This window comes from Malassezia japonica, chromosome 1, assembly GCF_029542785.1.
Source record: "Malassezia japonica chromosome 1, complete sequence".
Lineage (NCBI taxonomy): Eukaryota > Fungi > Basidiomycota > Malasseziomycetes > Malasseziales > Malasseziaceae > Malassezia > Malassezia japonica.
In genome coordinates this window covers 1,256,117-1,281,982 of record NC_083370.1, presented here as the reverse complement: position 1 = coordinate 1,281,982, position 25,866 = coordinate 1,256,117, and the positions used below count along the sequence as shown (strand labels likewise).

The window sequence follows — 25,866 nt, the reverse complement described above, 5'->3', positions numbered from 1 at the left end:
GCACGGTCGTCGTCGTGAGCCACGTGGTCGGTGTACATTACAGCTACAAACATTACCCGCCCGGCTGGGCGTTGATCGCCTCGGCCCACCGCTGTGCGTCGCGATGGGAGTTGGCAGTGAAATAAAAGATATACTTGGCGTCGACCACGCGCAGGTTCACGCGGCCTACCACTGACGCCGGGGGCACTGTGTGCGAGGCGGGTGAGAGGCAGACGCATGGCTTGAGCACGGCCATGAGGTCCACCGCGTCGACCTCGACGGGGTCCAGCGACGGCATCTGGACCTCGATGTCGCTCGAGGATGTTGGCGGCGTCGTAACGTCGGTCTCGGACGCCTCGCGGGGCATCGCGACGACCACCGCCAGGTCGTTGCAGAGCAGGACCTGAACGCGCTGGTCCATGGTCGTCTGCTCGAGCACGCCAGCCTCGACAAACTCTTCCGTCTCAGCGCGACGCGTGACGCGGCGCAGGCGGAGCGGCCCATCGCACACCAGACGGCGGTGGGGCTGGACGAGCGGCGCGGAAAAGTTGCCGCGCAGCTTGCTCTGCCACAGCAGCAGGCGGCGGCCCTGCTCCGACTGCCGCTTCCCTTCGTTGACCCAGGAGGCGACCAGGGAGATGTGCGCAAGCGCGCGGGGCAGTGCCTCGATGTCGTCTGCAGGCAGGAGCGTGCTCGACGTGCACCGCACCAACTGCTCGAGCAGCATGCGGTACCGAGGAATACGCTGGATCGGCAGCAGCAAATAGCCTTCCAAGTTCAGCTGCGAATGCCGTGGGTCTTCGCGGCACTTGGCGAGGTAGGTCTGGATCTGGCGCCGGCGCGCGACCGACAGCGAGGACCAGTCCTCGTCGCCGGCACGGCCGGGCGACAGCGTATCGGCCTCGTTTGCATTGAGGTGCAAACGCTGCCCAAGCGATGCAAGGGTTACACCTGCCGTCTCCATCGCCGGTTTCAGTCCGGTGCGCGCACGCGACGGCAGCGGCTGCGACCAGCGCGCGATACGCCGCACCGCCGAGTCGTACTGGTTCACATAGTTCATGTACATCTTGAAGTAGGCAGCGTGCTGCGTAAAGACGTTGGCGACGCGTGCGGCCGTATCCGCGGTCGTCTTGGCATCCAGAGCCGCTTGCGTCTGTAGAATCGGCGCCGCGGCCTGCTCGAGCGACGGCAGGAAGGCGTGCGCATGGAAGTGCACAATGCCTTCGATATGGCCAAAGACCGCACGCTCTTTCGGCACAGGCAGCACACGTTCGTCCGAGCTGCTGCCTTCGAGCGGTTGCCGCGCACGCTTCACATAGATCTCCATGAGCTCGGTCAGGCCCGCGACATAGGTGCGCTCCGTCTCGACAATCTCGTGGATAAGCTTCTGCCGTTTACTTCCGTCTTCCTTCACACGCTCGTACTCGGGCGTGGCGTACGGCGCGGAAAAGACGGTGGCCGACTCGACGCTTGTCTCGGTCTCGCCTGGCGACACGCTCGCAACATTTTCAAAATAGTAGGGCGAGAGCGACGTCATTTGTGGCGTCGCAGGCGTGCCGGGCGTGCCGGGCGTACGCGGCGTGCTTAACGAGCTGCTGGGCTGCCGCATCGGCGTCGTGACTGGCGACGGCGCGTGGCGCTCCGGCAGGAGATCGTCCAGGTCACGCAGGTAGCCGAGCAGGTCCTGGAGGTACGGCCCACTGCTCTTGACAAGCGTCGCAGGCTCGTCGCCTCCCACGGGATGCACAGGGAGGAAGCACGGGATCACCGTCTTTTCCGAGGCTTTGGGCGGCGATGCGGGCGCACCCAAGGCCCGTGCTGCGCTGGGGCGGCCGAGCGGTGGGAGAGGCGCACTGCTCGTCGGACCCGTGTGCGAGATCGGCGCCACGAGGCTGCGGAGCGACAGGCGCTGCGATACTCCCTCTGTTTCTTGCTGCTGCTGTCCCGCGGCGAATTGCGAGGGAGACGGGGTCTGCTCGGGCCGCCGGGGGCGATCGACATGCGAGCGCCCTGACGCACGCCACCGGCTCATCGGCGCAGTGTCCTTGTCGTTCGGGCGGCGCGGCGCGCTCCACTGGAGCGCCTTGTGCAGCAGGCCCCGCTTGCGCGACTCACCGGTACGCACAGGGCTTTCGCGGGGCGCCTTGGTATCCATCTCTGGATGTATATATGGCATGCTGGTTTGCAGAAGCGGCAGGAGGATCGCGCGCCATGCCGGCACAATGTGCTCATTGCCTTCGAGCAGCAAGCACTCGAGTCGGTCGAGGACGTGGAGCCAGCTCGGCAGGTGCGTCAGCAGATTGCCACGCAGTCCCAGCACTTGGAGGTTGCGCAGCGCACTGATTTTGTCGGGCACAGCATGCAAGCTGCAGTCGTCGGCAAGCAGGACACGCAATTGGTGCAGCGAGCTAATCGGTGCCCATGTCTGTGGCATTGCACTCAGAGCATTATCCGACACATTGAGCTCTTCGAGTGTCTGACACTGCTGCAGCGCAGGAGGCAAAACATCGATGCCTGTGCTGCTTAGGTCGAGGACCACGAGCGCGTCCGGCTTGCGCAGGACATCAAAGCGGGCAGGGTGCAGCACGCAGTCCTTCATCGACAGGTGAGTCGTTGTAGACTGTACCTGGTTCTGCACCTGCTCCTCCGACTGGTGCTCCGGCTGTACGACCGAGAGCTGACCTGTTCCTGTCTGCACGAGGCGCACGGACAGCGGCGTGGCCTGTACGCCGCCCGGGAGGCGGATGGGCGTGCTTGGCGTCGAGTCTGTCGACGCGTAGCTGTACGTGTCCCAGTCCTGCACCGGAATCCGTGTCCCTTCTGCCGGCGGCGTCCAGTGCTGGTCCAGTTCGCGGCACGGCAGCGTCGGCAGCGTCGTCTGGATCGCCGACACCACAGGCACGTTTCTCCGCGCCGCCGACTTGGGCAGTACGGGTACACCATTTGTATTCGGCGTCGCGCTGCGAACATTGGGAATGTCCACTGAAGGCGTGCTGACGTGCGAAGAGACCGAGTCTTCCTGTTGGTCAAAGATCCAGTCTGGGTTCGTATCTGTGCTCGACTGCGATTTGAGCGTGCGCTCCGAGACGCCAGTGAGCGGCGCGCTCTCGATGCTGGGCTCTTGGACGGCCGGCTGCGACGGCATCGGCGGCGCATCGGCGGCCCGCAATGCAGCGCGGCGGGGCTGCGTCTGCGGTGTCTGCGGCGGCGTGTCGATTGCCTGGGTGTCGCTAGTAAGTAGTGCGTTTGGCATGCCCAAAGCGGGAAGAACAGGCGGTGGTAAGTGTGATCCGTTCTTGACGCCGGTCGGTGAGGCGGCCGAGACAAAGGCTGCGCGGTGTCAGTATCTGATCCACGATGCGACAGGGACGCATGTGTCATACATACCTGCAATAGGAGGATGCGCTACCGGCTCATCAGGTGATGCGGGTGTTCCTGATCGAGATCTGGTGCTCATTGTATACGAACGATTAAGCTTGGACGTGGCTTGAGGCGTGGTAAAGGGCGGCGCCAATCCTCCGTCCGTCGACGCACGGCGGCGCATCGTATCCGGCGAAGAGTTTGCATTTCCCTGCAGAAGCGACACGCCAATCGCCGTGCCAGGCGACCAGTCTGTGCCACGCGCAGGCGTTGCGATCTCGAGCGTCGGCTCGCCTACCGCGACGGCCGGCGTGGGGACCGTGCGCGGCGCATCTGCTGAAAACACGTCGTGTCCGTCCGGCTTTTCTGACCGCTCTGGGGTATGGATGGTGCTGCGACGTAGCTGCGAAGCACGGCGCTGGAACCACGAGCCCCGATGCGAGTCCGTCGCACTGGAAGGCACACGCAGCCCTGGCGACGAATTCTGTGACGCCGAAGCGCTTTTGGTATCGGCGGTCATCGCCGTAGACGCCAGGAAGCGTCAGCGGTATTATCCCGAAAGAGAGTATGCGTTAGCTGCACTCCGCTCGCGAGAGGATGGAAGGAGTCGTGCGCCGGCCACCCCGGTCGTCACGCTGTCGCTATCGCGCAAATCCAGGGGGCATCTTAGTCAGCGTAGCGATCTACACCCCGCGCCAAGCCACGTGGACAGTGTAACCTATCTGGATCGGACGCTCGCCAAGTACAGGGGGCTACAGATGCATTAATATCCGGTCGTCGATTCGCGGAGCTGGGCGAGTTTTTTGTTTACCTCGTTTGGCGTCCGATCGAGCGATTCAGCGATTGCAGCTTGTTTCGCGTGCGGCAGCTGGCCATAGAGCTCGACCAGGTTGCCGTCCACAACGGCCTTGACGGGGACATAGGCACCGCGGTACGAGAGATGATCGCGGCCCACCAGGCTGTCGCATTCTTGGCGCATGTGCATCTCGAGCTGCGTCATGACGTCCGCATCTTCCTTGCTCAGGAACGGAACCAGTGCACCGACCGTACCGCTCAGACCCGTGTACACCACCACCGGGCGTCCACCAGGCACGAGGCTTGCCAGATTCAAACTGGTGACAATGTCACCCACATAGAAGTGGGCGAGCACCTCGAGGCGGTTCGCGGTGCCCATGAGGAACGGACGCTCCGCTTGCATCGCAAGACCGGTCGGGTCCTCGTCTGCATTGCGCGACACACCGGGGTCGACGCGCAAAAAGCACACGTTGCCAAACTTGTCCGCGTGGACAACCGTGTCGTAGTCGACCATCATCACACACGTCGTCCAACGCGGCAGCGAATCATCAGCAAATACCGTAAAGCCGTTTGTCGCCTGCTTGTACATCATGTAGTGCACCGATTCCTGCATGTCTCCGACAATGACACGAGCGCCTTGCACGTTCAGCGAGACGACCGTCGTGGGGAAGGGCTTCGTCTGGCTCTTGCGCAGCAGCTTCTTGGTACCCATCTCGTACATGCGCACGTAGGGGCCGGCAGCGACCAGCAAACGGCCGTGGAAGGCGTGCATCGCAAGGGGAATATGGTCCATCTCGGTCTTGTGCAGGAGCTCGAGCGTGCGTCCCTCGTTCTTCAGGCGGTACGTCGAGAGGTAGCCGCACCGGAACGAACGAGGGTTCATCTGCACGTCCACGCCGGAGCCGACGACAAGGAACTGCTCCGACCCGGTCGTGCCAAAGGTCGTGAAGGCGAGGCTGAACACGGCCTCGTTCCCGTCCATTTCCAGGCGGCAGGTCGTCTCTGTGCTGGGGCCGTGCACGACGCGGATGCAACTCGCCCACTGCCCTACCTCGCCGTGCACAAGCCCAAACTGGCGGGGGTCAAGGTCCAACACACCGCGCTCGCGGCTATCCTGCTGTGCGCTGCGCTGTGCGATTGTCCACGGCGACAGGGCGCGGTGGTCTGACTCGAGAATATAGAACAAACCGGGGTTCGTCGGGTGCACCAGCATCTTGCGGGGCGTGTAAGAGAGCGACAGCGTTTCCATCTTGAGCTCGGCACCAAGATGCGGGAGGGTAAAGATGCGGAGCGTGTCGCCCACGATGCCAATCAGGCCATCGGGACACAGCTCGGTCGAAAAGTTGCTCACATCCTCGAACGGATCAAAGATAAGCGGCGTAAAGTGCACGCGTGAGTGCAGCGTGTAGCTCAGCCAGTTGCGGCTACTCAGCGCAAGCACCGCAGGCTGACCGTGTACACGCACACGCACCAGACGCACCGGACGGCTGCCCAGGAAGCGGGGGCGCGTATCAGTTAGCTGCCCGGTCGCAGGGTCGAGGACCGTGCGCAGGTGCACACCGTTCTGCAGCCCGATACTCACAAACATCGTGAGGTGGTTGCGGTCGATGCTCACGTCGAGCATCTCGTTGATGCAGATGCTTGACGGGGGCGCCGTCAGCGCCTGCACCGAGATCGAGGCGAGCGTTGACTCGGGGTCCAGCGACACGATGCGCACCGTCTGGTCTGCACAGCCGACAGCGAGGTAGGGGGTGCGCTGGCGTCCCTCGGGGCACTCGGCAATGCTCAGTGCGAGGATCTCCGCGCCGACGTCCCGGCGCTCCTGGTACTCGTTCAGCTGGCCGTCCATGTCCAACTCAAAGTAGACGATCTCGTTCGAGTTAAGCGCAATGGCGACTTGGCGTTCATTGGTCGTGCTTGCGACGATCGTCGTCGGCTCGCCGTTCGGCAGCGCGGGTGTCGCCCACTCGTTCACCTGCTTGTTCGCAAGGATGTGCCGGATACCATGAGGGTGCACCTGCAGAACCGCATCTGCGCCGAGCTGCTGCACGGCGAGCGTCGGGGCGCTGGTCAAGAAGCCCGAGTCGACGACCTCTTCGATCGTTTCGCCGATGCTCAGCACCAGAGTGCCGTTGACGAAGCTCAGCACAATGTAGCTGTCGTACTCGTCGTTCTTGCGCAGCTTGGTCGACCATACCGCGTTCGGGACACCCGGCAGGTCGCTGCTCACCACCTCGCTCACCTCAAGGCCATGGCGCAGCTGGCGGAAGGCGCTCTGTGCGCCGCGGCCGCACGCCGTATAAATCTGCGGCGCATCCGAGCCGAGGGGGTTCGACACCTTGGCGTCCATGATCGGATCGAGCGCCTGCTGCTCGTCTACGAGCGCAATGTTCTCCACGACCTGCGGCGTAAAGGTGGGAATCGGCGGCAGGGCGTCGGGGCGAGTTCCAAAGTCGGGGTAGTCTAGCGAGCTGTACTCGGGGATCTCGTCGTCGTCGCCGAGTTTTTGGAAGGAGTACAGGTGCTGCGCGCCGTACTCCGACGCGACGTACAGGAAGCCAGCGCGCAGAATGCACAGATTCGCAGCGACCGGCACCGTATCAAAGTACTTGATGCGCAATGCCTGGATCTCTTCCTCGTCGTGGTCGAGCGTGACCTTGAACAAGTCGCCCTCCTCGTTCTGCACGAGGAAGAAGAAGGCACTCTTCATCTTGTGCAGCACGCTCGCCACGATCATCGAGCCGCGGTCCTCGCGTGCCACAGGGTTCTGCCGCCGGGGAATCGGTACCCGGTGCTCAGGCTGTCCTTGGTGCTTGTACACAATGTAGTTCTCCGAACAGACCAGGACGCCGCTCGGGCCGTCCCACCGCTCGGTGTTGTGGTTGTACCCACCCGGGACCTGGATCAAGTGGTGAGCACGCGCATCCACCGGCCCCGACCAGCGGCGCACGATGTGGTTCAAACCAAGGTCCAACTCGTAGTAGGTCAGATTCTTTTGGGTGTGCACCGCCGCCTCGCCCGTCGGATCCTGGTCGGCCTCGCCAAAGTCGAACTCGAGCGAGGCAAAGAGGGGGTTCTCGTAGCCGACATCCACACCGACGACGCTCTCCACGACCGTCGTCGCCTTGTTCGCCTCGAGGGGGCTAGAAATTGTCAGGTTTGCATCCGCATCGCGGTTCAGGATATAGATCAGCTTGCCTTTTTCGACAGCCCCAATCAGCACAGCACGCCCTTTGGGATCCGCCGCAAGGTACTGCCCGGGAATCACACGGCGGTTGCCCGAGCGGCCAAAGGTCTCTTGGTGCAGCTTGTCGAAACGCAGCTCCTTGGCATTGTACTCGAGCACGACAATCCGGCCCGAATCGCTGCCAAGAATCACATAATCCTTCGTACCGCCTGTCAAACGGAAGTTGACCATGCTCCGGATATTGCCAAACGTGTCCTGCGACACAATACGCGACACCTTGCCCGACTGCGTGTCGACTTGGTAGAGCTCCAAACGGCTCCCGCGTGCCACCACAATCTCTTGTTGCCGCGTCCCGGAGAACTGGCCGACAACCGCCGCCGTCACATTCGACGACGGCTCAAGCGTGAGGTTGTACAGATGCATCATCCTCGGCACTCTTCCGTGCCAACCTGGCCCCTCACCGTCGCACAACGACCGGCGCGCTCGACGCAGAAGCTTAGTAAGCCACTTTTGGCCGTCATGCCGCGCGAAGCAGAAGCGCCGGCGCGCGCGCTGTTTCACCCTGTGTATGTCGGCGAGACGGGGGGGAGTGCGCGGCACGCATTGGTTGAAGGGGGGGAGTGGGTGCGCATGGTCGAGGCGCCGGCATATTACTCGCTCGAAAGTTGGCTCGCGACGATGCGCGACTGGATCCAATTTCCAGAGCGCAACAGCAGCAGCATTCGGCGCTGCGAGGTATGGGATGAAGACGAAACGGAGTGTAACGTGGATGCTTTCATACAAAAGTACAAGTGCGTGCGGAGACTGCTACCACGTCGTACGCAGATCGACCGAGGCATGCTGCAAGAATGCGCCATTTTCGCCAATGCGACGCACGGACAGGTATCGTACACGACGCTACGTGCGTCGGACCAGGAGACGGAGCAGTGCGATGCGGATGCGCTGCAACGCGAACGTGCTCCCTCCGACTTTCCACAGCACGCGTCCGAGGTGCCCTATTACCACCCGGCCGTGCGCTGCGTCGCATTCCACTACTCCAACGCGGCGCCGGCCGCCTATCCTGACGCCCAAGGGACGGTGTCTGTGGCCTTTGTACCGTTTCCTGCATCGCAAGGTGGGGCACCGCTCGACGAAAATGGCCGGCTAGGGCGCACGGCTCTCTCGCTTCTGCGCCTCTTGCATCAGCACAGCTATGGGCACGCGACGTCCTATGTGAAGCGCGTTGTGCACGATGTGCTTGTCCCGCGCGAAGCGTACCAGGACCTGTACATTGCGCTGCGGACCGAGTACGCAAGCAGCCTGATTCAGTCATGGGCCGAAGTGACCGACCCCAAGAAGCATGTCTTTGAAGACTTGGGGATCGCGGCCTACCTCATGCTCCTGTGGAAAGACATGTTTTCGCCCGGCGCATCGCTTGCGTGTGACTCTCCGCGCGGGAAGTCGTGGGGGCAGCCACCCGGCGGGTTTGTCGACGTGGGCTGCGGAAATGGATTGCTGGTCTACATCTTGTCCAAGGAAGGATACCACGGCTACGGCTTTGACGCACGCGAGCGCAAGTCGTGGCCCAACTACGCGAAGGAAGGCGCTGTGCTGCAGGCGTGCATGTTTGATGCGCCAGGAGCGCTCCGAGGCACATCGCCGGCCTTGCCGAGCGGTGCATTTCTGATCGGCAACCATGCCGACGAGCTCACGCCGTGGGTACCGGTTCTCGCCGCCAGCACGCCCTACTGCTTCGGCTTTGTCAATATACCCTGTTGTGCCTGGACGCTGGAAGGCGCGCGGTTCACACCGACCCACTTGCGCCTCGACGGAGCAGAAATCGGCGAGCTTCTCTGCGGGGAAGCATCGGCTGTGCCTGCACAGACCCCTGTGGCCCCTCATATGATACCCCACAACCTCGCTGCACTCCTTGCCTATACAGAGTGGTTCGTTCAGCGTCTCGTTACGGCGGCGGATGCGGACCAAGTTCACTCGAAGCACCTTGCCTATTATGCCTACGTCGCCCGGCTCCATATGCGTGCTGGATGGGTGTGCGAGACGGAAGCCTTGCGCATTCCCAGCACCAAGAACTGGGCCTTGGTGGCGAGGTGCAGGATCCCTTCGACTATGCGGGGCGCCGAGGCGCGTGCCGTACAATGGGCCGATCTCAAGGCGCACGCTACACAATGTGCCGGTGTAGCAACACCATGCAAGGCAGACGAAACACACGAATAATGGAATGAAACTCATGGATGGCTATCAAAGCACGATGGAGAATAAACTATAGATCCCGTGTAACTTGTTGATTCCATGTCCAGGCCATATGCTGGACAGGTAGCTCGCTCAATTAATCAACATGTGCCAAAAAATATACATCACTAGGCAAGAGTGCACGACTGCCACGGCTAGTCAGTTGCTAGTGGTGCTGCTAGCGCTGTTGGAGCTGATAGCATTGACGGCGTTGCTGGAGCCGCTGGAGCGGCCAGTGCTGCCGGTGCTGCTCGCACTGCTAGTGCTGCTGGAGCTGTTAGAGCTGTTAGAGCTCTTGGAGCTGCTGGAGCTGGTCGAATTGCTCGACGACTTGGAAGCAGCCTTGTTCTTCTGGTTCTTGTGCCAAGCGGCAGGGCGCCAGCCCATGTCAATCGAATAGTGGTCAAAGAGGGCCGAGCGGCCAATCTTACTAGAGAAGATCTTGGCGGCATTGTGCGAAGCGTCCTCGACAATGGCAAGGCGAGTACCAATGCTGCCATTGTGGGTGTCGCTCCAGTCGGGCAGATCCGAGAAGTTGCCGGGGAAGCCGCTCAGGTCCTCGTTCGTCTTGGCGAGCGAGTTAACGTAGCGCCACCAGCTGAAGTTGCGGTCACGGCGCTTGTGGCCACCCTGAAGCAGAGCCATGCACTTTTGGTCACCGTTGTGCTGCACGTCCTTAAGACCGACAATGTTGAGCACATCGCGGCTCAGGTAGCGCTTGAAGTAGTCCTTCGGGGTAAGCTTGGAGTCCAGGGTACCCGGGAAGTCGGCGAATCCATAGCGCCAGTTGTCGTATCCGTGGCAGCTGTCCTTGCTGGCAATCGACTTGTCCGTGACGGGGCGGTGGTGGGTAAAGTAAGGCGAGCTGCTGGGGTCGCCAACAATGTAACGGACGTAGAGGTTGGAGTCCTTGGGGTCTTTACCGGTAGCAGCGTAGCGGTTCATGAGCTGACCACCGCCGCCGTGACCAACGAGCGTGATGTTCTTCATGCTAGGGAAAGCCTGGCGGTCGGAGAAGTGGTCGAGAATGGCGTCCAGCGCGTCCATCGAGGTAAGGTTGGTGCCCTTAGGGTGGGTAGCAATACCGCCGGCTTGCCAGGCGTTCGTCTCACCCCAGGCAAGGGTCTTGGCATCGTACTGTCCCTTGTTCAGCTTGGTGGAATACATCTCGGGGGCGACAATGATCGACTCCTTCCGGGCACCACCGTAGTTGGCCTTCTGGGCAGCCTTAAGAGCATTGTTCATGACGGTCCAGTAGTGGTCACCATCGCGCAGACGGCCGTGCATCATCACAAACGCGTGCTCCACCTTGGGGTTGTTCGGCGAGGCGGACCAGTACACGGCAATTTTTTCGCCGTGCTGGCCGACGGGCAGGCTAATGAGTTGCGAGCCATCAGGGACATTGGGGGAATCATGTTGCACACCCTCATCTGTGCCTTTGTGAGCCTTGGCATCAAGCTTCGAGCTAATGTCCAAATGAGTGAAGCGGCGGCGGAAGAAGGGGGTGCGGATCTCCATCGACGACTTGGAGCTCATAATGAGCACGGAGGCGACGAGGGCCAATGCCGCCCAGAGAGCGATGGGACGGCAGATCATGTCAGTGGTGTGGAATAGACAGGGGTGCTCGTAAGGAGGGGGCGTCGGGTTTAAATTGGACCAAGTCGGCGATGGCGGTCGTCGGTACAGTTCCGGGCGAAGCAAGGCTCTAAACGGACTGGACCCCACCCCTGATTGCTGCGCGAGTTGAACGCGCCTTGCAGATGTCGATGTACGTGCCAAGGAAAGTAGCGAAAATGATTGGCTTTGTAGTTTCTAGCTGCCCCGTGCATGAGTGTAGAATTTCGGCCAATTCTATGGCGCAACTGTCAAGTGACTGGCTCTTGTCGGCGCAATTAGTTCGCGCATTCCAGCCAATCCTGAAAACACTCATGTACTGCCCGATCAGCTGTGACATAATCAGGGACCTTTGTGATTGGCTTGGGGTCAAGATCGACCCAACACAAGCGAGCGCTTGGCTGTGCCTCGAGGAACAAACTAGCATCTTTTAGTGATGCACTAAGCAGGTACGCCAAGAGCGCGTGCCGGAGGGCGGAGGGTCCAATTCGAGTGCCTAGATCAGAATAAGTTAACATAGAAGTGAAATCTTGCAGCGTTGGCGGCGTGAATAACGCCCGTGCCATGGGCGTCACTTTATTCGGATCGTTGGCGTCTGAAAGATTTGTCCGGGTGACGTCGTGCCAGAACTTGGCAATATTTTCGATACCAATAGGATCAAAGCGAGCTTGTTGATGTACCATGTTTTGTAAATCTCGCTGGTTGTTGGGCTGAAATAGAACATGCTCTATCTTGCGCGCTAGAGCATCACAGATCGCATTTGGTTCCGTAGATTCTGCATTTGTGACAGATTGCAACACCGTGGCGTCCTGCTTGTCAAAAATAGAAACCTACTGTTTTTAGAAAGATCTTCTGCCCATCGTACCACACGTCAAGGTTGTTGGACCGCGCCAGGGCCCAGTCGGCGCAAAGCGCCCTGATAGCGCGCCGCTGGCGGTCAGGGTCCTCGTGATAGAAATCCAGGGGGTCATAGTAGGTGTCAAACTCGGACCGCGAAATGGCAGGGCGGCGATACGAATCAGGCGCATATTGGGCTGAAGCAACAGCGGCCTTGTAGATACGTTGAATCCGATAGCGAGAATGCACGCGCTTGGGCGGATAAACAGTAGGGCCATCGAAAAGGAATCCACATTTAGGCTGGGTCAGTCGGCGCACGTACCTTGATTTCAACGACGAGGCGAGGGGCGGTGTCTGCTGCAGAGCCACACAGATCCTGCGTCGCCCAGATCGCTTTTGTATTAACATCAATCTCTCCAGCCTTGCGGCGGCTTTCTGGTCGCTGGGGTTCGCAGCGCTGTGTCATTTCACGGAGAAAGGCGCGCAGCCCTGGGCTCGGCTGATTATTTACATCGTGGGGTATGCGCTGGAGAACAGGCAATGAATCTTTAGGTAGAATACGGCTAATGACCTTGTCGATGTATTCGTCCACAGGCACCGTCTGGCACACAGGACGCTTGTACTGCCGTTTGGGCAAACGCAGTGCTAAAAGCTGCGTACCTTCTCCGTCGCGAGTGACAAACGGCCATTGGCTAGGGCCAACATATCGGAGAAGGACATTCGCGGCTCCTTCCGCTAGATAGGTCCAGTGGTCCGGCACCCACGGAACGTCATCCAAGAGGGGCGGCCATTCTGCCATAGCGCGCCTTGGGCCGAGGTGTATCCCTGATTGGCCCGTGCAGCACTATTTTCACGTGCAGTTGCCCCGCAACGAGGGACCGGCCCAGATGAGTGCGTGTCCCACCCCACCATGGCTTCTTGTGTGCAAAAACTCTTGTTTGGAAACGCACCGAACTACTCGTTCTTTTCGATTCCTGTTGTGTTCCTTCTCGCGGCGCTCCGTACGTATCCGCCATCGCGCGATGCTTACCACAGCCCACTGGTACTCCATCTACCTTGTGAACCGCTCCAAAGGCCGTTTTGTCTGGCAGAATGAGAACCCGCGTGCGTTTGTGACGCAGATTGCTGCGCGCCCGGCTCTTGGTGACAAGAAATCGGAGCACACGGAGCTCGAGAAGACCGTACTGCGCTGCCAGTCGTGCCAGGCCAATGGTTTCGAGAACCTCCCGATCTATATCGGTACTTTGGTGAGTTGCTCTACTAACATTAGCTCTGCGGCTATGTCGCTGGCCTCCCCGCGTCGTTCATGAACCGCATGGCGCTGGTGTACGTCGTGACCCGTATCCTGTTCGACATTGCGTACGTGCGCTGCTCGACGCGTCGCACCTCGCTCCTGCGCACCATCGCCTTCTTTGGCAACATTTTCGTGTACCTGCATGTGATCCACCGCTCGGCCATGGCCATTGCGGCGAAGTAGACTACCGTAGAAGTGAGCCGGGCATTTGCCGCGTTGTACCGCTTGCTTGGTGGAGGGCCCCCACCAAATTTTTTTGCGCTGTTTCACGATGGGGGGGAAAAAAGTAGGCCGCTGCGGTGCTGACCGTAGCATACGTCCAAGACGTTGATGCAAAAGAACTCTGTGCATCCCAACTCTCGGCACGCATTCCAACGCTCTCGTATTGCTCTGCGCCAGCGCCGTCTCAACGAGGCGCAAGGCGTGCGCAACCGTGTGCGTTCGGCCAAGGGTACGTTGTGTCGCTCACCCAGTCGACCGCATCATGACCTTTGTCCTGCTCTTGTCGGATGAAAAAACTCACCTCCCTGATCTATATGCATTGCACGACTTTATCAATACCTTTTACCTCGGCCGCCACGACGACGAGCTGGCAGCATTGCAGGCCGAACAGCGCCCGGGACGTCCCAAGTCCAAGCAACTCTTGGAGCTCGAAGAGAGGATTGAAAAAGAGAAGCGCGAGTACCGTGAAGGCATGGAAGTTCCGGACCTCTGCAACGATATCAATGTGTCTATTCTGCGCGAGTGGCAGGGCGATCCCCAGGCGATGCACTTGTTCCGGTTTGTGCGCATCAGCTCGCAGGATCGGTATGTACTCTTTCTAACAACAGGGATATGTGTGTTGTGCTGCAAAAAGGATCCCACAAGCTCTTGCAAGAACAGGAAAAGCAACAGCAGCAACAGTAATCACAGCGTAGCCTGGCTCGACACACTGCTTACTTTCAGCACGACTTTGCCGCCGGAGCGCTTCTCTGCATTGGCAAGGAGCGCCAGGCCGTCATTGACCTTGTCCAGCCCATCCAGCACCGTGTCGATGCACGGCTGGATCTGATGGCGCTCAATGAAACGCATGCACTCGGCAAACTCGTGCGCAGAGCCGAGGGTCGTGCCTGAGTTAGCCCATTCACGTACCTTGTAGATCCACGTTCTTGAGCACTTCGCGCATCGAAAACGTCGTTTTGGGCACTGCCGTCATGCCAAACACGGCGACCTTGCCGCCGTCCCGCAGACCGGCCTGGATCGCCTGTGCGCTGATTTCGCCACCTGCTGAATCGACTACCGCATCCAAGTAAGGGCGCTCGGCAGAGAGCAGGCCTCGGACTTGTTTGGGCCAGTCGGCGTCGCGGTACAGCGCACCGCCTTTCGCGCCAAGCGTTTTGGCACGCTCAATCTTTTCGGGGGAACCGCCGGTGACGTACACGTTCGCGCCGGCCGCCACAACGAGCTGCAGCGCCATGAGCGCCACACCACCACCGATACCGGTAATCAAGACATTTTGCCCAGACTGGATGTTGGCTTTGGTAAACGCAGCGCGGTACGCGGTAACGGCTGCGCAGGGCAACGCCGCACTTTGTACCGCCGTCAGATGCTTGGGAATGGGGATGAGCTGAGAGGGGTCCACGCCCATGTACTCGGTAAACGTACCAGCACCGCACACGCCGCGTGTCGCACCGAGGATGGCAAAGCCCTCACCACCGTACTCGTTCTTACGGATACTGTTGGGGGCGTTCGGCAGCGCCGCCTCGGGGCCCGCCGGATCGCGAAGCCAGCCACGTGAGGGTGTGATCAGGTACAGAGGCGCATAAGCTTTCGGCTCCAGCGTCGTAGGGTCGACCACTACGCCGCAGCCATCGCAACCCAGCGTCGCATTCTCAAAGGTCAGTCCGGGGTAGAGACCCAGTGCGGACCATTCGTCACGCCGGTTCATCCCTGCTGCAAGGATTTTGACCAAGACCATGTTTCCATGGAGCCTGGGCATGGGCACATCACGCACGGCGACGACGTGGCGCTCGCCTTTCTTGGCACCATTGGGCGGCTGTTCGAGTTGCACGGCCTTCATGGAATATAGCGGGGAGACTACGTACGATTACAAAGCATGTACGGGGTCTGGCTGTTGCTCGCGGAGGCGTGCAACGAGGTGCTGCTTGTCACTCGTGCGATCATACCCATGACCTCCGTACATACTCAGGAGGACAGGAAGGACAAGGAGCGTGTAGAATGTGCAAATTGCACCGAGAAGAAGCCACAGGGACCCGGCAATACGACAGGCCATAGCCACAGGGGCAATGCCGAGCGCCAGTGCGACATACGCACAGGTAGCTAGCGGGCCATGTATGAAAACAAGGCCACCGTTGCCTAACGCATAGGCGACACGCGCTGCGCGCTCCTTGCGAGGAGGAGAGAGGTGTGAAACGTGATCCGGCGGCGCATAAATGTATGCACGGACCACTTGTGTAGCGGCACCAGCGGCCGTAGCGGTACAGACGCCGAGGCAAACGAAGGTAATGACATCGAGAGGGATACCGACCCAGCCCATGGTTCCAACCAGAGTGATGGAAGTGCAAGCCGTGGTGGTAAAGACCAGGGCTGCAAGGCGGATGGAGCCCAGGACAATGCCTAGGATGAGGGCCATGGTGATGGCGGTGATGCTGAGAATAAGCGTTAGCCAAGCACGAATATGTTTTTCTTGTGCAAGAGGCATTAGCGGAAGAGTATTTGTTGAGGGCAAGAAGCCGAAGTTATGAATACTTAGTTTTGCGATCACTTGCTTCAAATAATTCAAGGCATAGAGTGCCTGTTGACGATCTTTATGGGTCCGCAAAGGAACCATAGTGGTGGTGAATGAATTGTGTGCCGCAAAAGGATAACGATACCGTTTCAACCCAAGCTCTGATAGCCCGTATGGACATTCAGGTGAGGGAATAAACCGCTGAAACGCTTTCAAAAACCTGTCAGCTTCCTCGCCTTCGGGTAGTCCCTTCAAGTCCCACGTGTAAGACGGTTCCTGATCCTGCATGCATGGGCGGCATTCATAAGGTAGATCTTCTTGAGAGCACAGCTGTGTTGAATTGTCAAGACGAACACGACAGCAATATTCATTCACAGGGTGCAACCAAGCAAGATAATCATTTATCCACATCTCACTGGTTTGTGCAAAGAGTGGGGAAGACCAATAACGTGCAGCCTCTGCAAGACTTTCCTCTGAATTCTTTTCACACCCTGGAATGCTGCTGCACATATGACGTATATCTTCATTATCCAACTCTTCGACCACGTTATCGTTCCACCATGTTTGAGGTCCAAAATTAGCAAACATATCCGACGTATCAAAGTAGGCGCGGAGAGGGGATGTTGCACGAACCATGGATTGATTCTCCATGCCAATAGTCAAACGCGATGCTCCAGCGATACCAAAAGCCAAGGTTCCAAAAACGCAGACCAGGACAATCAATTGCCCCATCTCTCTCGCAAGCCATGGCGACAGGGCCGATTGGAGCCATGTTGTCGTCACATTCCGATTCTCTTCAATTAGCTTGGTGTTTTGTGCACGCAACGCAACACCTGAATCGATGGAAAATGCCGCTGGAAGAACAGTAAACTGTGCGATCCCGACAATAATCAAGCTGATGGCAACATGAAGTGCAACACTTTCCGACAAGCGGACCGGAAGAATAACACAAAACAACAGTGCGACGATCATAAGCACTGTGCGCAAAAAAAGCGTGGGCCCAACCCCACCCAGTGCTTTTCCAACGAGATGCGGGACACTTGTCGTAGAGAATGCCGGGCCGTCTCCATGATGCAATTCCAGATGGGCCGGCATGTCACTGGCAACTGACATGTCGCCAGACGACGATGTACGAAGCATAGTGGTGCTTTCGTCAGGCTCCGTGTCCGAGTCGCTTTCTGGCGCTTGCGTCTGTGTCTGAGCACCAGCCGTTTGAGAGGTAACAAGCTGTCGTTCCATCTCCGTGTTAAAGACAAGGGCGGAGTCAACCATGACTCCGAGGACAATGACGGGGGCAAGGGCTGTACTGGCCCAGTTTCCTTGCATGTCAAATAAGTTGAGGAAGCCTTGAGTAAATGCCAGTGCACCATGGGCACACACGACATACAAAAGCGCAAGTCCCAACTTGGCCGATTGATGGTACATCCAAAAGTAGTTTATTAACTTTGTGCGCAGGCGTTTGTGCCAGTGCACCGAAGTTGCTGGAACGGGGGATGCATCCACGTGTGTTCGACGCAATGCTAATGCAAGGAACAAGAAGGCCAGCGCGTATGGGATAGCAAGAATAGCTAGACCAGGGCGAGCGCCATGCAGGAATTCCTTATCCCAGCTGGCATTAGTGATAAAAGAGAAATCGACGCCAAGCTCACGGCGACGAAGAGACAATGGATGTTCGACCAACTTGGTTTTCCCCTCGTCCTGAATTAAAGCGAATTCGCGTCCAGCGACTTGTGAAAGGAACGCATCCAAAGCCTTGGCCCAAGGCCTTGCATTAGAAGAGGAGTTGGGATGGCGCACATCCCAAGTGACCATAGAAGCACGAGCCTTGCTCGCTCCTTTTCCATTCGGAATTCCACTCAAGACACGCTTTGGGTCAATGACGTTAATTGTTTCCTCGGCTGGGCCAAATCCAAATTCTCCCGGCGTTTCGGAGAAGCACACTGAATCGGCGACGCAATGATCCAACTCAGAATCCCATTCGAATTCCATCTCTGAGTAATTGACATCGTATAACATGTGAAGCACACTCGTAGGTCTACACGACCAGGGATCAGGCTGATCCATGCAGTATTCTTTCCAGGTTGGGCCATCTAGATCTCGGCGGACCTTGCCCATTTCTTTTTCCACTTGACTCCACCAACGCAAGCGATCGTACGTAAGTGCCTGCCTAGCATGTTGCAAAGCGACGTCAGAAATGGGCACAGCATGCGATGACACGAGTGGACGCGTGGATGCATCAATCAAATAGGCTTCTCCCCAGAACACTTGATTGACTAGCTCATGCTCCTGAATCCAGCTGAACCGCGATGAGTGCTTGTCCAGTAATCTGTACAAGCCAAATTCATAACCTCGGTTCGTATACACCCAAAAACTGGATGCAACAAAAACGAATCCGATAAACAAAGCACGCTTGGCATTTCGAGCGCAGAACGCTCCCCAAATAGGGAAAAAGGCAAGAATCACGCTGTCTTCTGCCAGAAGCCAATGCCACAGCGTTGACGAAGATCGTGTCGGCTCAACACCTGCCCAAGACCGATATACACGACGCGGCCCTTCATCACTGGACGACTCCGAATCGATATCGTCACGAGAACGCCCCTGTAATGGCGATGCGGAAGAGAGGCTGATCGGGGGTCGATCATCCAAATCACGGCCAGAAATAGCGATGTAACCCGAAGCACTTTGATCCGGATCGTCTGCGTATTCCACAAGTCGACCGCTTCTTGTCCTTTTCCGCTGTACGACATAGCGCATCATCAGGACTAGCATAACAATCGCATATAAGACAATAAGCGAAACGTCAATACAAGACCAATTTCCAATAGCGCAATGTGTCTCGATTGGAGGTGGACCGACGGTTGGACATGAACCTCGACAGTTGGTACACCCGCACCGAGAGTCTGAATCTAGGCCGGCGCAGTTTCTTGCAGGAGGACCATAAGGAGTAATATTTTTTGGGCTTGAACTTCCAGTTGTATTCGGACTAACCAGCGAAAAAGACATACCACCGAGCCATTCAAATGCGAGAGCGTCCATAAATGAGGGTACATCGCGCTCAGACCCCGACCCCGACCTTGACCCAGCGAGGTTCAAGAGCGGCACCGCTTCCTTGCCATATTTGACATCCTTACAACTGTCAAATATGCCCTGTTTCCATTCGTCCGAGACGTGCATGAACATCTTCCGCATTTTGCACTGATTGTCGTCGCATTCGACAGGGTCCCAGTCCCAGTCAAGGTCATCATCATCAATTGAACGATATTCTTCGGTTATATTGATGAATTTATATTGATAAGGAGAACATTTTAGTGTACACAGCGCTTCGCGGTAGTTATTCCAGCATGCGGGGCATATACTCATCTTTGGAGCAACTTCGGCCAGCTGCTCCTTGAGGTCGTCAAGGTGCGCGGAGGTGCAGCATGCGAAGCCATCTGCAGCCACTTGCACGCCGCAGGTGGATTCCAGAGTATCCAATGCTGTATCATCCAGTCGTGTGACGGGGGCGTGGTCCGTGGTGTGCCACTCACCCTCCCACCGGACAGGGCACTCGGGTGGGTGCCCTCCACTTCGCATCGTGGTAGAGTGGACCGAGCGCAAGGGCCGAAATAATGCCACGCGCCTCCACGTGGCTTAATGCAGGGCGGTGCAACTTCCAATGCTTCCTTGTGAACGACGATGGGCCGACGTCCACGCACGCAGTTTTGCTGCTGTGTACGTTTCAAAGCTAACCCTAGGCATTTCCGCTCGTAAAGTTTGGTGCATACGTGCTTGTCCTGGAAGCAGCCTTCGTGGCGCTGTGTGTCGGTGTGCTGGCGCTTGCGCCGCCACCGATCGTCGGTGCCATGGAGAGCGTGCCAAGCTGGAGTAAGGCTCTCGTGGCAGCGATTGCGTTTGTCACGGCCGCCTGGCAGATTATTGGCATTGCTGCTGTAATCTCTGACCAGCCGACACTGTACCGCTTATACATTCGCTTGAACTTCCTTGCCACGCTGGTCCTCTTGGCGATCACGATTGCATTCACTGTGACGGCAGCTGCGCGGCATTCGGCGGCCGTGGATGAGTGCATGAAGCAATTTGAAGGTACACTCGCCAGCAATGGCCTCGGCATCGACCAGGTGGAGAACACGCTAAACTCTGGGCGTCAAAAAGCGTGCGACATTATTTCATGGGTCGACGTCGGCCTTATGGGTGGCCTGATTGTCGTGCTTGGTCTTACGCAGCTGTACATGTGCTACATGCAGCGCAAGTATGGCCAGCTCCAGCGTGCTGCGATTTCGGACACGAAGCCTGCGTTTGGATCGGATGGCATCCCGATGGCTAATCGTTCATCAGTGGGATGGGACCCGCGCCGCAGGCCGCAGTACGAGCCTCTCAATGCTCCGACGGCGCACCGAGCAACCAACGAGGCGCACAATGGCGAGACCTTTTACGAGACGTACCAACGTTAGCGTCGCATTTGTATAGTGTATTGTGTATAGCCGAATGACATTGCATTCTATAGAGTGGTGTGGTTATGAGAGTATTGTGTGGCTACATTGCACGACTCTGCATTGCTTCAACGGGGGGTTGAATGATGGCTGACGAGGGTGATTTAAGTAACACTTCCTCCACTGATCGGCGCTTGGTCCGAAATGATTGAAACTGTGGAGATATGAGCCGCGCTTTGTTCTCACCCACCAACTACCTTTGCAGGATGGGGTCGATAACGGCGGAAGTATTCAATAAGGTAAGCTAGTGATTGAGGCTTATCCTAGCCGACACCTTGGACAAGGATTCTGGCGTCAGTGATATTTGGCAAAGCTATTTATATCTCTCTGAGCCTCTTGGCTATGATCACAACAATTATGGCCGTGGGCAAGACATGGGTTAAAGACTTGTTTTCATTCTTCTTGATGCTTTGGATGTGCTGGCAGAGTCTGGCAAATATGGCGTGCTGGTTGTATGGTGTCTATTCCCTATATAAGAACAAACCTAGTAACTACCGTCGCCACCAACAGCTTAGCAGACGCAGGACAGTCAACGTCTTACGTACGGTTGCCGCTCTGTTTTGCATTGTTACCACATCGAAAAATTTCTTTTCCAGTCGAATCCCTACATCTGTTCCCAATGCCTCTTCTATGTTAGAAGACGACATGGTGGATTCTATGAAAAATGTTTCAAAATATCCAGAGATGATAAGATGGATATGTTACGCGTCTATATCTCATGTTGCTCTTTACAATCTTTGCGCCAATATCTGTACAGAGGCCGTAAACTATTACATGTTCAATAACATCGATTTCCAAAAACTTTTCACATTCTCCACGTCTAAAGAGCTATTGGATTAAAGCCAGGAGCAAGAAAAAGATCCTAGTGGACTGAGATTGAGTGTCTCCATTCATTTGGGTCGAACAAGAATCATTTCTAGTCGACTTGAATTTGGCGGGCAACGTCCCAGTTTGTATAGTCCCTCCTAATCGGCATTGGCTAGAAAAGTTTTGTGGAGGCATTTGAGTTTGTAGCGCATACGCGTTTCTGGGTCGAGTCCTTACCACCATGCTCGAGGGGCCTCCGAAGGGATTCATCAACCACGTACGTATGCATAATGTACTTATCACTGGCACCAATATGGGGCAAGACCCTGGTTTCTATTGTATATATGGGTACCCTCCTTTACGCAGTTCGCACAATTTGCGCGGCTTTCCCTTTAGCGATACAGCGGGGAGTCAGAGAAACTTGGGCTTTCCGGAGACGTTTGATTTTCCAAATGGCATGTCTGATTTCCGTTATTGTCGTCATTTGTGAACTTTACGGCTTGCGTGCAATACTCGCTGAGGATGCTGTTACGTACCACGTCCACTATACCTGGAGTATTTTCCTCAAAAAGTTTGTCGTTCTCCCATCTATGATTCTGGCATTAGCTCATATCACAAAACTTTTGTTCGACAAAAGCCATCCTCTTTGCCCTATCGAAGAGGATCGAGAGTCCCTGGTTTCAGATGAAGAATGTACCAGCACCGCTAAAGACTTCGGCGTTAGCAAGACTCGCTTGAAAGAATTTCAGTCGAAGGAGGTAACGTTATTTATTCTGTATTTGCTATTTTATGCTTCTGATCTCGCTTCTGAATGCCTTAATCTCTACTTATTTCGGCGATCGGAACATATCACTCTTGGAGGTCATGCTTGAACCATCGTGAGCGATGACCATTGTAGTGCTTATTGCCACTTGTAACATTAACTTTGTACAAAATTCGATATGAAACACATATATAAGTACTGTGATGTATCATCAGGATTTTGAATTCATGCCTGCACTGTAACAATGCTATTTGTGCCTCAGCGGATGACGGTATCGCCTGTACGGACGTCCTCCACCTGATCGGCAATCTGAAATTCGCTGCATCTTATATCCAATTGTCGCACTCGCGCGTGGGCTCTTCCTCGGCCCTGTTCCGTTAGATAAAATGACTGAAGCATCCCCTGAAGTTACTATTAAACCAATACGTATGCACTTTTCACTTATCACTGGCGCCAGGATGGCTCAAGACATTGGTGTCACTTGTCTACTTGGTGGGGATCTTTGCTGCTATCAATGTGCTCCGCTCCTCTCTCCCACTGGCTATAAGGCGAAGAAGAGATTGCTCACGAGCTTATTGGGTCCAATTTCTTACCATACAAATATGTTTTATTACCATGGTACTGACATTGTATGAAGCTTATGGCATCTACTCTCTCCTTCACGACAGCGCTGCAACGTATCAGCACCATTATTCATTAATCGGCTTTCTGAATCGTTACTTTGTCGTGCCTTTTTACCTCTTAGTATACCTTCTGTTCTGCCTTGAAGAGTACGATACTGAATATCCACTATTCACAATAACTGACTCCGAATCCTCTTTCAATCTGGACGAAAAGAACAAGTGGTCGGACCAAACTATTGCAAAAGCACATGAAAAAGGACGAACTTCGCGACTTCTATACTCCTGTTCTCTTGAACTGCTATTCTTTTTTTCCGTTGCCGGTACCGATCTATTGATCTACTATGTGTTTGGATGGTCGCAAGGCGTTGCATTCCTAAGATTCATGCTAAACATGTGATACTCACGTTCTGTCTACCCTTCAATATCCATTCGCTCTACTTGGTTTATTCGTGGGAGAAAGATACATTGAGCGGCACTCATGCATGCACTCCTGTCGAGGTATATAACGTTTTCAAACGCACACCGGTGATTCACATACCCAGTTCAGTCTAATGTACAAATACAACGTCTATGCACCCCTCTCTTCCTTCTCCAGCGCCCTCACTTCTTGCACCTTGGGCACAATCTCTGGCGGGGGGCCACTCAGATCAACACCGGCTACATGTCCATAGGCCGTGAGATCGACGGCAACTCTGCGCGAGAACGCATCGTCAAGACGTTTCGGATTCTGTCGCGACTCTTTCGTCCACTTGGACTTGATCTCGCGGCGTGTGCGATGGGGAAAGAGGCGCGTAATCATCTCGAAGTCAGTGCCCCATTGCGAGATCGCCTGAAAGAACCGCTCGGTCTCCTCTGCCGACCACCGCTGCGTGCGGCGCTGCTTGCTGCGGCTTGCACTGTTGACAAACTGGTCGCCTTCGCGCTCGTCGATCACTTCCCAGTTGCGCTGCTCCTTGGCTTGCTGCTCTTCGTCGCGGTAGTTTGCATAGAGGGACTGCTCGTCCAGTACAATCTTGCCGTCGACAATGCGCGTCTGCACCGCGAATCGGTTCTCGCCAAACTCGGGATCGGTGGGACGCTCTTGCGTCTCGGCTTGCTCTTCGTCGAGCGGCGCAGGTGTCCCCGACTCCTTCATGACCTCGGGTGCGGGCGACTGGTCCGGGTTCTCCTTGATCGAGTCGGCGTCCTGCCGTCGCTTTTTGAGCTGGCGCGCACGCACGCGCTCCAGCTCAAAGGTGCGACTACTTGCGCGGCCGCTCTTCCAGTTGGTCACCGCAATGGACTCCATGCGCGTCGCGCCAATATCCACACGTAGCGGAGGATATTGCGCATCGCTCGCGTCCGGCGTAGGCTGCGAGTGTGCAGCACACTGGGCATTGTACTCCGCCTCGTCGTCCGAGATGCTCGTCGGTGCACGTCGTTTCGAAGGGAGGCGAGCACGGCGTGCCGGAGGAATGGCGCCATGATGCATCCCGTATGCTCTACGCTCGTCCTCGCTCATTTCCTGCCACGCAACAGCGGCCTCGGCGGCGATATCGCCGGCCGGCAAGGCCGGGTCGAGGCGCAGCAGGGTCGGATCGGCCTGTGCCGCGTGCAAAAACATTTGATAGCCGTCCGGCGCAGGCATCTGGACGCGTCGCGGCGGCGCAGACATAGCGCGTACTGCGCCCGGCGTCACGAGCGACGTCGTGCGTACCGGGGCGGCGCGCACCTCGCTCGGTCCTGCACGTTCTCCGGCGACGATCGGTTTGGGAGCCGGAGCGGCGATTGGCTGTGCTGTATCCCGTGCACGCGGCACGACGGTACGTGAGGGTGCGAATGCATAGCTACGTGCCCCCGCCGGCGGGATAACCGGCTGCGCAGCACGCGCCGCGCCAGGCACAACAGGCGCCGGCGCTGTGGCTGGCGGCGCCTGTGCGGCCGGCGCGGCCGGAGGCGCATCACGGGCTGGCTCGGACGTCCGCGACGGTGTAATCGGTGTCTTTTGTGCATCGCTACTCGCGACACGCCGCGATACGACTGTCGGGCGGAATCGCTGCGACCCCTTCTCGATACGCGACATGCTCGCAATCCGCAAGTGCTGACTCAGCAACTTCGCGTCGCGCCCAGCATGCCCGATCGGTCGCTGGAGCTGTACCTGGCGCAGCACTACTACTCTGGCCCCAAGTCCGAGGCCATCCTCAATAAATACGGCGACGACGGCCGGAAAAAGAAGAAGAAGAAGAAGCATACTGAAGGCGGCGATGCACTGACCATCAAGGACGACTCGTCGGTGTGGTTCGGCGAGGAGCAGGAAGGCGACGAGGATGTCGCCCCCGAGGCCGTCGAAGTCAAAGAGGCGCCTGCCCCAGTCGCTACGACCAAGTCACAAGGGTGGAAGAATGTACGCGAAGGCGAGGCTGTGCTGCCGCCGACCGAAGCGCCACCCTCCGCGCCCCGCGAAGAGCAAGATACCCCCGCGCCCCCCCCCATCAAGGCCGGCCTGATGAGCGGTGCGCAGCTGCGTGCGCAGCGTGAAGCACGCGAGGCCGCCGAGCGTGCCGAGCGGGAGCGCGAAGCGGCCGAGGCGGCCGAAGCCCCCCCCCAAGAGACCGTGTACCGTGACGCGTCCGGGCGCAAGATCGATGTCGAGGAAGAAGAAGCGCGCATCCGTGAGGAGCATCTGCGTGCCGAGGCCAAGAAGAAAGAGCGTGAGCAGTGGAACCAAGGCCTGGTCCAGCGGCGCGAGCGCGAGGCGCAGCGGAGCGAGCTGGAGGCTGTGCAAAAAGAAGGTGTTGCGAGGTACGTGTTCCTACTTATACAGGCACGCAAACGACGCGCGTATGAACGACGTGCTGAAAGAGCGCACGCGCTGGGACGACCCTGCGGCGGCCTTTTTGACGCGGCGCTCCGGCCCCCGTGTGACGCGGCCGCAGTACACCGGCCCACCGCCTCCCCCCAACCGCTTCGGCATCAAGCCTGGGTACCGCTGGGACGGCGTTGACCGTGGCAATGGCTTCGAAAGCAAGCTCTTCCTCAAGATCAACAGCAGCCAGCGCCTCCAGAGCGAATTTCAGGCCTGGTCCTCCGAGGATATGTAGTGGAGGCTCCACATCCCATACCTGCTGACACATTCTTGTTGCATCGCCACCGCCTCCTGAAGCGGGCGCTTGCGTGCGGTAGC

At 57.4% G+C, this 25,866-nt stretch overlaps 10 protein-coding genes across 10 annotated transcripts; 5 read left to right on the top strand and 5 right to left on the bottom strand.

The window, feature by feature from the left end:
- Positions 1–52: 52 nt before the first annotated feature.
- On the bottom strand, positions 53–3,859 carry MJAP1_000711 (uncharacterized protein; the record flags this gene model as incomplete). The annotated part of the gene is made up of 2 exons (XM_060264678.1): positions 53–3,309; positions 3,448–3,859. 2 exons carry the CDS (start codon positions 3,857–3,859, stop codon positions 53–55), a joined length of 3,669 nt encoding a protein of 1,222 aa, XP_060120661.1.
- Positions 3,860–4,102: 243 nt separating this feature from the next.
- RSE1 (pre-mRNA-splicing factor rse1) lies at positions 4,103–7,747 on the bottom strand (the record flags this gene model as incomplete). The annotated part of the gene is made up of 1 exon (XM_060264677.1): positions 4,103–7,747. The coding sequence occupies one exon, from the start codon at positions 7,745–7,747 to the stop codon at positions 4,103–4,105; it is 3,645 nt and encodes a 1,214-aa protein (XP_060120660.1).
- A 93-nt stretch (positions 7,748–7,840) lies between these two features.
- Positions 7,841–9,500, top strand: TRM44 (tRNA(Ser) (uridine(44)-2'-O)-methyltransferase; the record flags this gene model as incomplete). Its single annotated transcript, XM_060264676.1, has 3 exons — positions 7,841–8,056; positions 8,147–9,408; positions 9,473–9,500. The coding sequence occupies 3 exons, from the start codon at positions 7,841–7,843 to the stop codon at positions 9,498–9,500; spliced, it is 1,506 nt and encodes a 501-aa protein (XP_060120659.1).
- A 209-nt stretch (positions 9,501–9,709) lies between these two features.
- MJAP1_000708 (uncharacterized protein) lies at positions 9,710–11,086 on the bottom strand (the record flags this gene model as incomplete). The annotated part of the gene is made up of 1 exon (XM_060264675.1): positions 9,710–11,086. One exon carries the CDS (start codon positions 11,084–11,086, stop codon positions 9,710–9,712), a length of 1,377 nt encoding a protein of 458 aa, XP_060120658.1.
- Positions 11,087–12,911: 1,825 nt separating this feature from the next.
- On the top strand, positions 12,912–13,478 carry MJAP1_000707 (uncharacterized protein; the record flags this gene model as incomplete). The annotated part of the gene is made up of 3 exons (XM_060264674.1): positions 12,912–13,002; positions 13,037–13,248; positions 13,272–13,478. 3 exons carry the CDS (start codon positions 12,912–12,914, stop codon positions 13,476–13,478), a joined length of 510 nt encoding a protein of 169 aa, XP_060120657.1.
- A 147-nt stretch (positions 13,479–13,625) lies between these two features.
- On the top strand, positions 13,626–14,119 carry TMA16 (translation machinery-associated protein 16; the record flags this gene model as incomplete). Its single annotated transcript, XM_060264673.1, has 3 exons — positions 13,626–13,746; positions 13,769–14,075; positions 14,098–14,119. 3 exons carry the CDS (start codon positions 13,626–13,628, stop codon positions 14,117–14,119), a joined length of 450 nt encoding a protein of 149 aa, XP_060120656.1.
- An 82-nt stretch (positions 14,120–14,201) lies between these two features.
- On the bottom strand, positions 14,202–15,354 carry MJAP1_000705 (propionate--CoA ligase; the record flags this gene model as incomplete). Its single annotated transcript, XM_060264672.1, has 2 exons — positions 14,202–14,404; positions 14,427–15,354. 2 exons carry the CDS (start codon positions 15,352–15,354, stop codon positions 14,202–14,204), a joined length of 1,131 nt encoding a protein of 376 aa, XP_060120655.1.
- A 4,344-nt stretch (positions 15,355–19,698) lies between these two features.
- MJAP1_000704 (uncharacterized protein) lies at positions 19,699–20,471 on the top strand (the record flags this gene model as incomplete). Its single annotated transcript, XM_060264671.1, has 2 exons — positions 19,699–19,734; positions 19,758–20,471. 2 exons carry the CDS (start codon positions 19,699–19,701, stop codon positions 20,469–20,471), a joined length of 750 nt encoding a protein of 249 aa, XP_060120654.1.
- A 2,800-nt stretch (positions 20,472–23,271) lies between these two features.
- On the bottom strand, positions 23,272–24,330 carry MJAP1_000703 (uncharacterized protein; the record flags this gene model as incomplete). Its single annotated transcript, XM_060264670.1, has 1 exon — positions 23,272–24,330. The coding sequence occupies one exon, from the start codon at positions 24,328–24,330 to the stop codon at positions 23,272–23,274; it is 1,059 nt and encodes a 352-aa protein (XP_060120653.1).
- A 483-nt stretch (positions 24,331–24,813) lies between these two features.
- Positions 24,814–25,783, top strand: CWC26 (Pre-mRNA-splicing factor cwc26; the record flags this gene model as incomplete). The annotated part of the gene is made up of 2 exons (XM_060264669.1): positions 24,814–25,484; positions 25,507–25,783. The coding sequence occupies 2 exons, from the start codon at positions 24,814–24,816 to the stop codon at positions 25,781–25,783; spliced, it is 948 nt and encodes a 315-aa protein (XP_060120652.1).
- Positions 25,784–25,866: the final 83 nt, after the last annotated feature.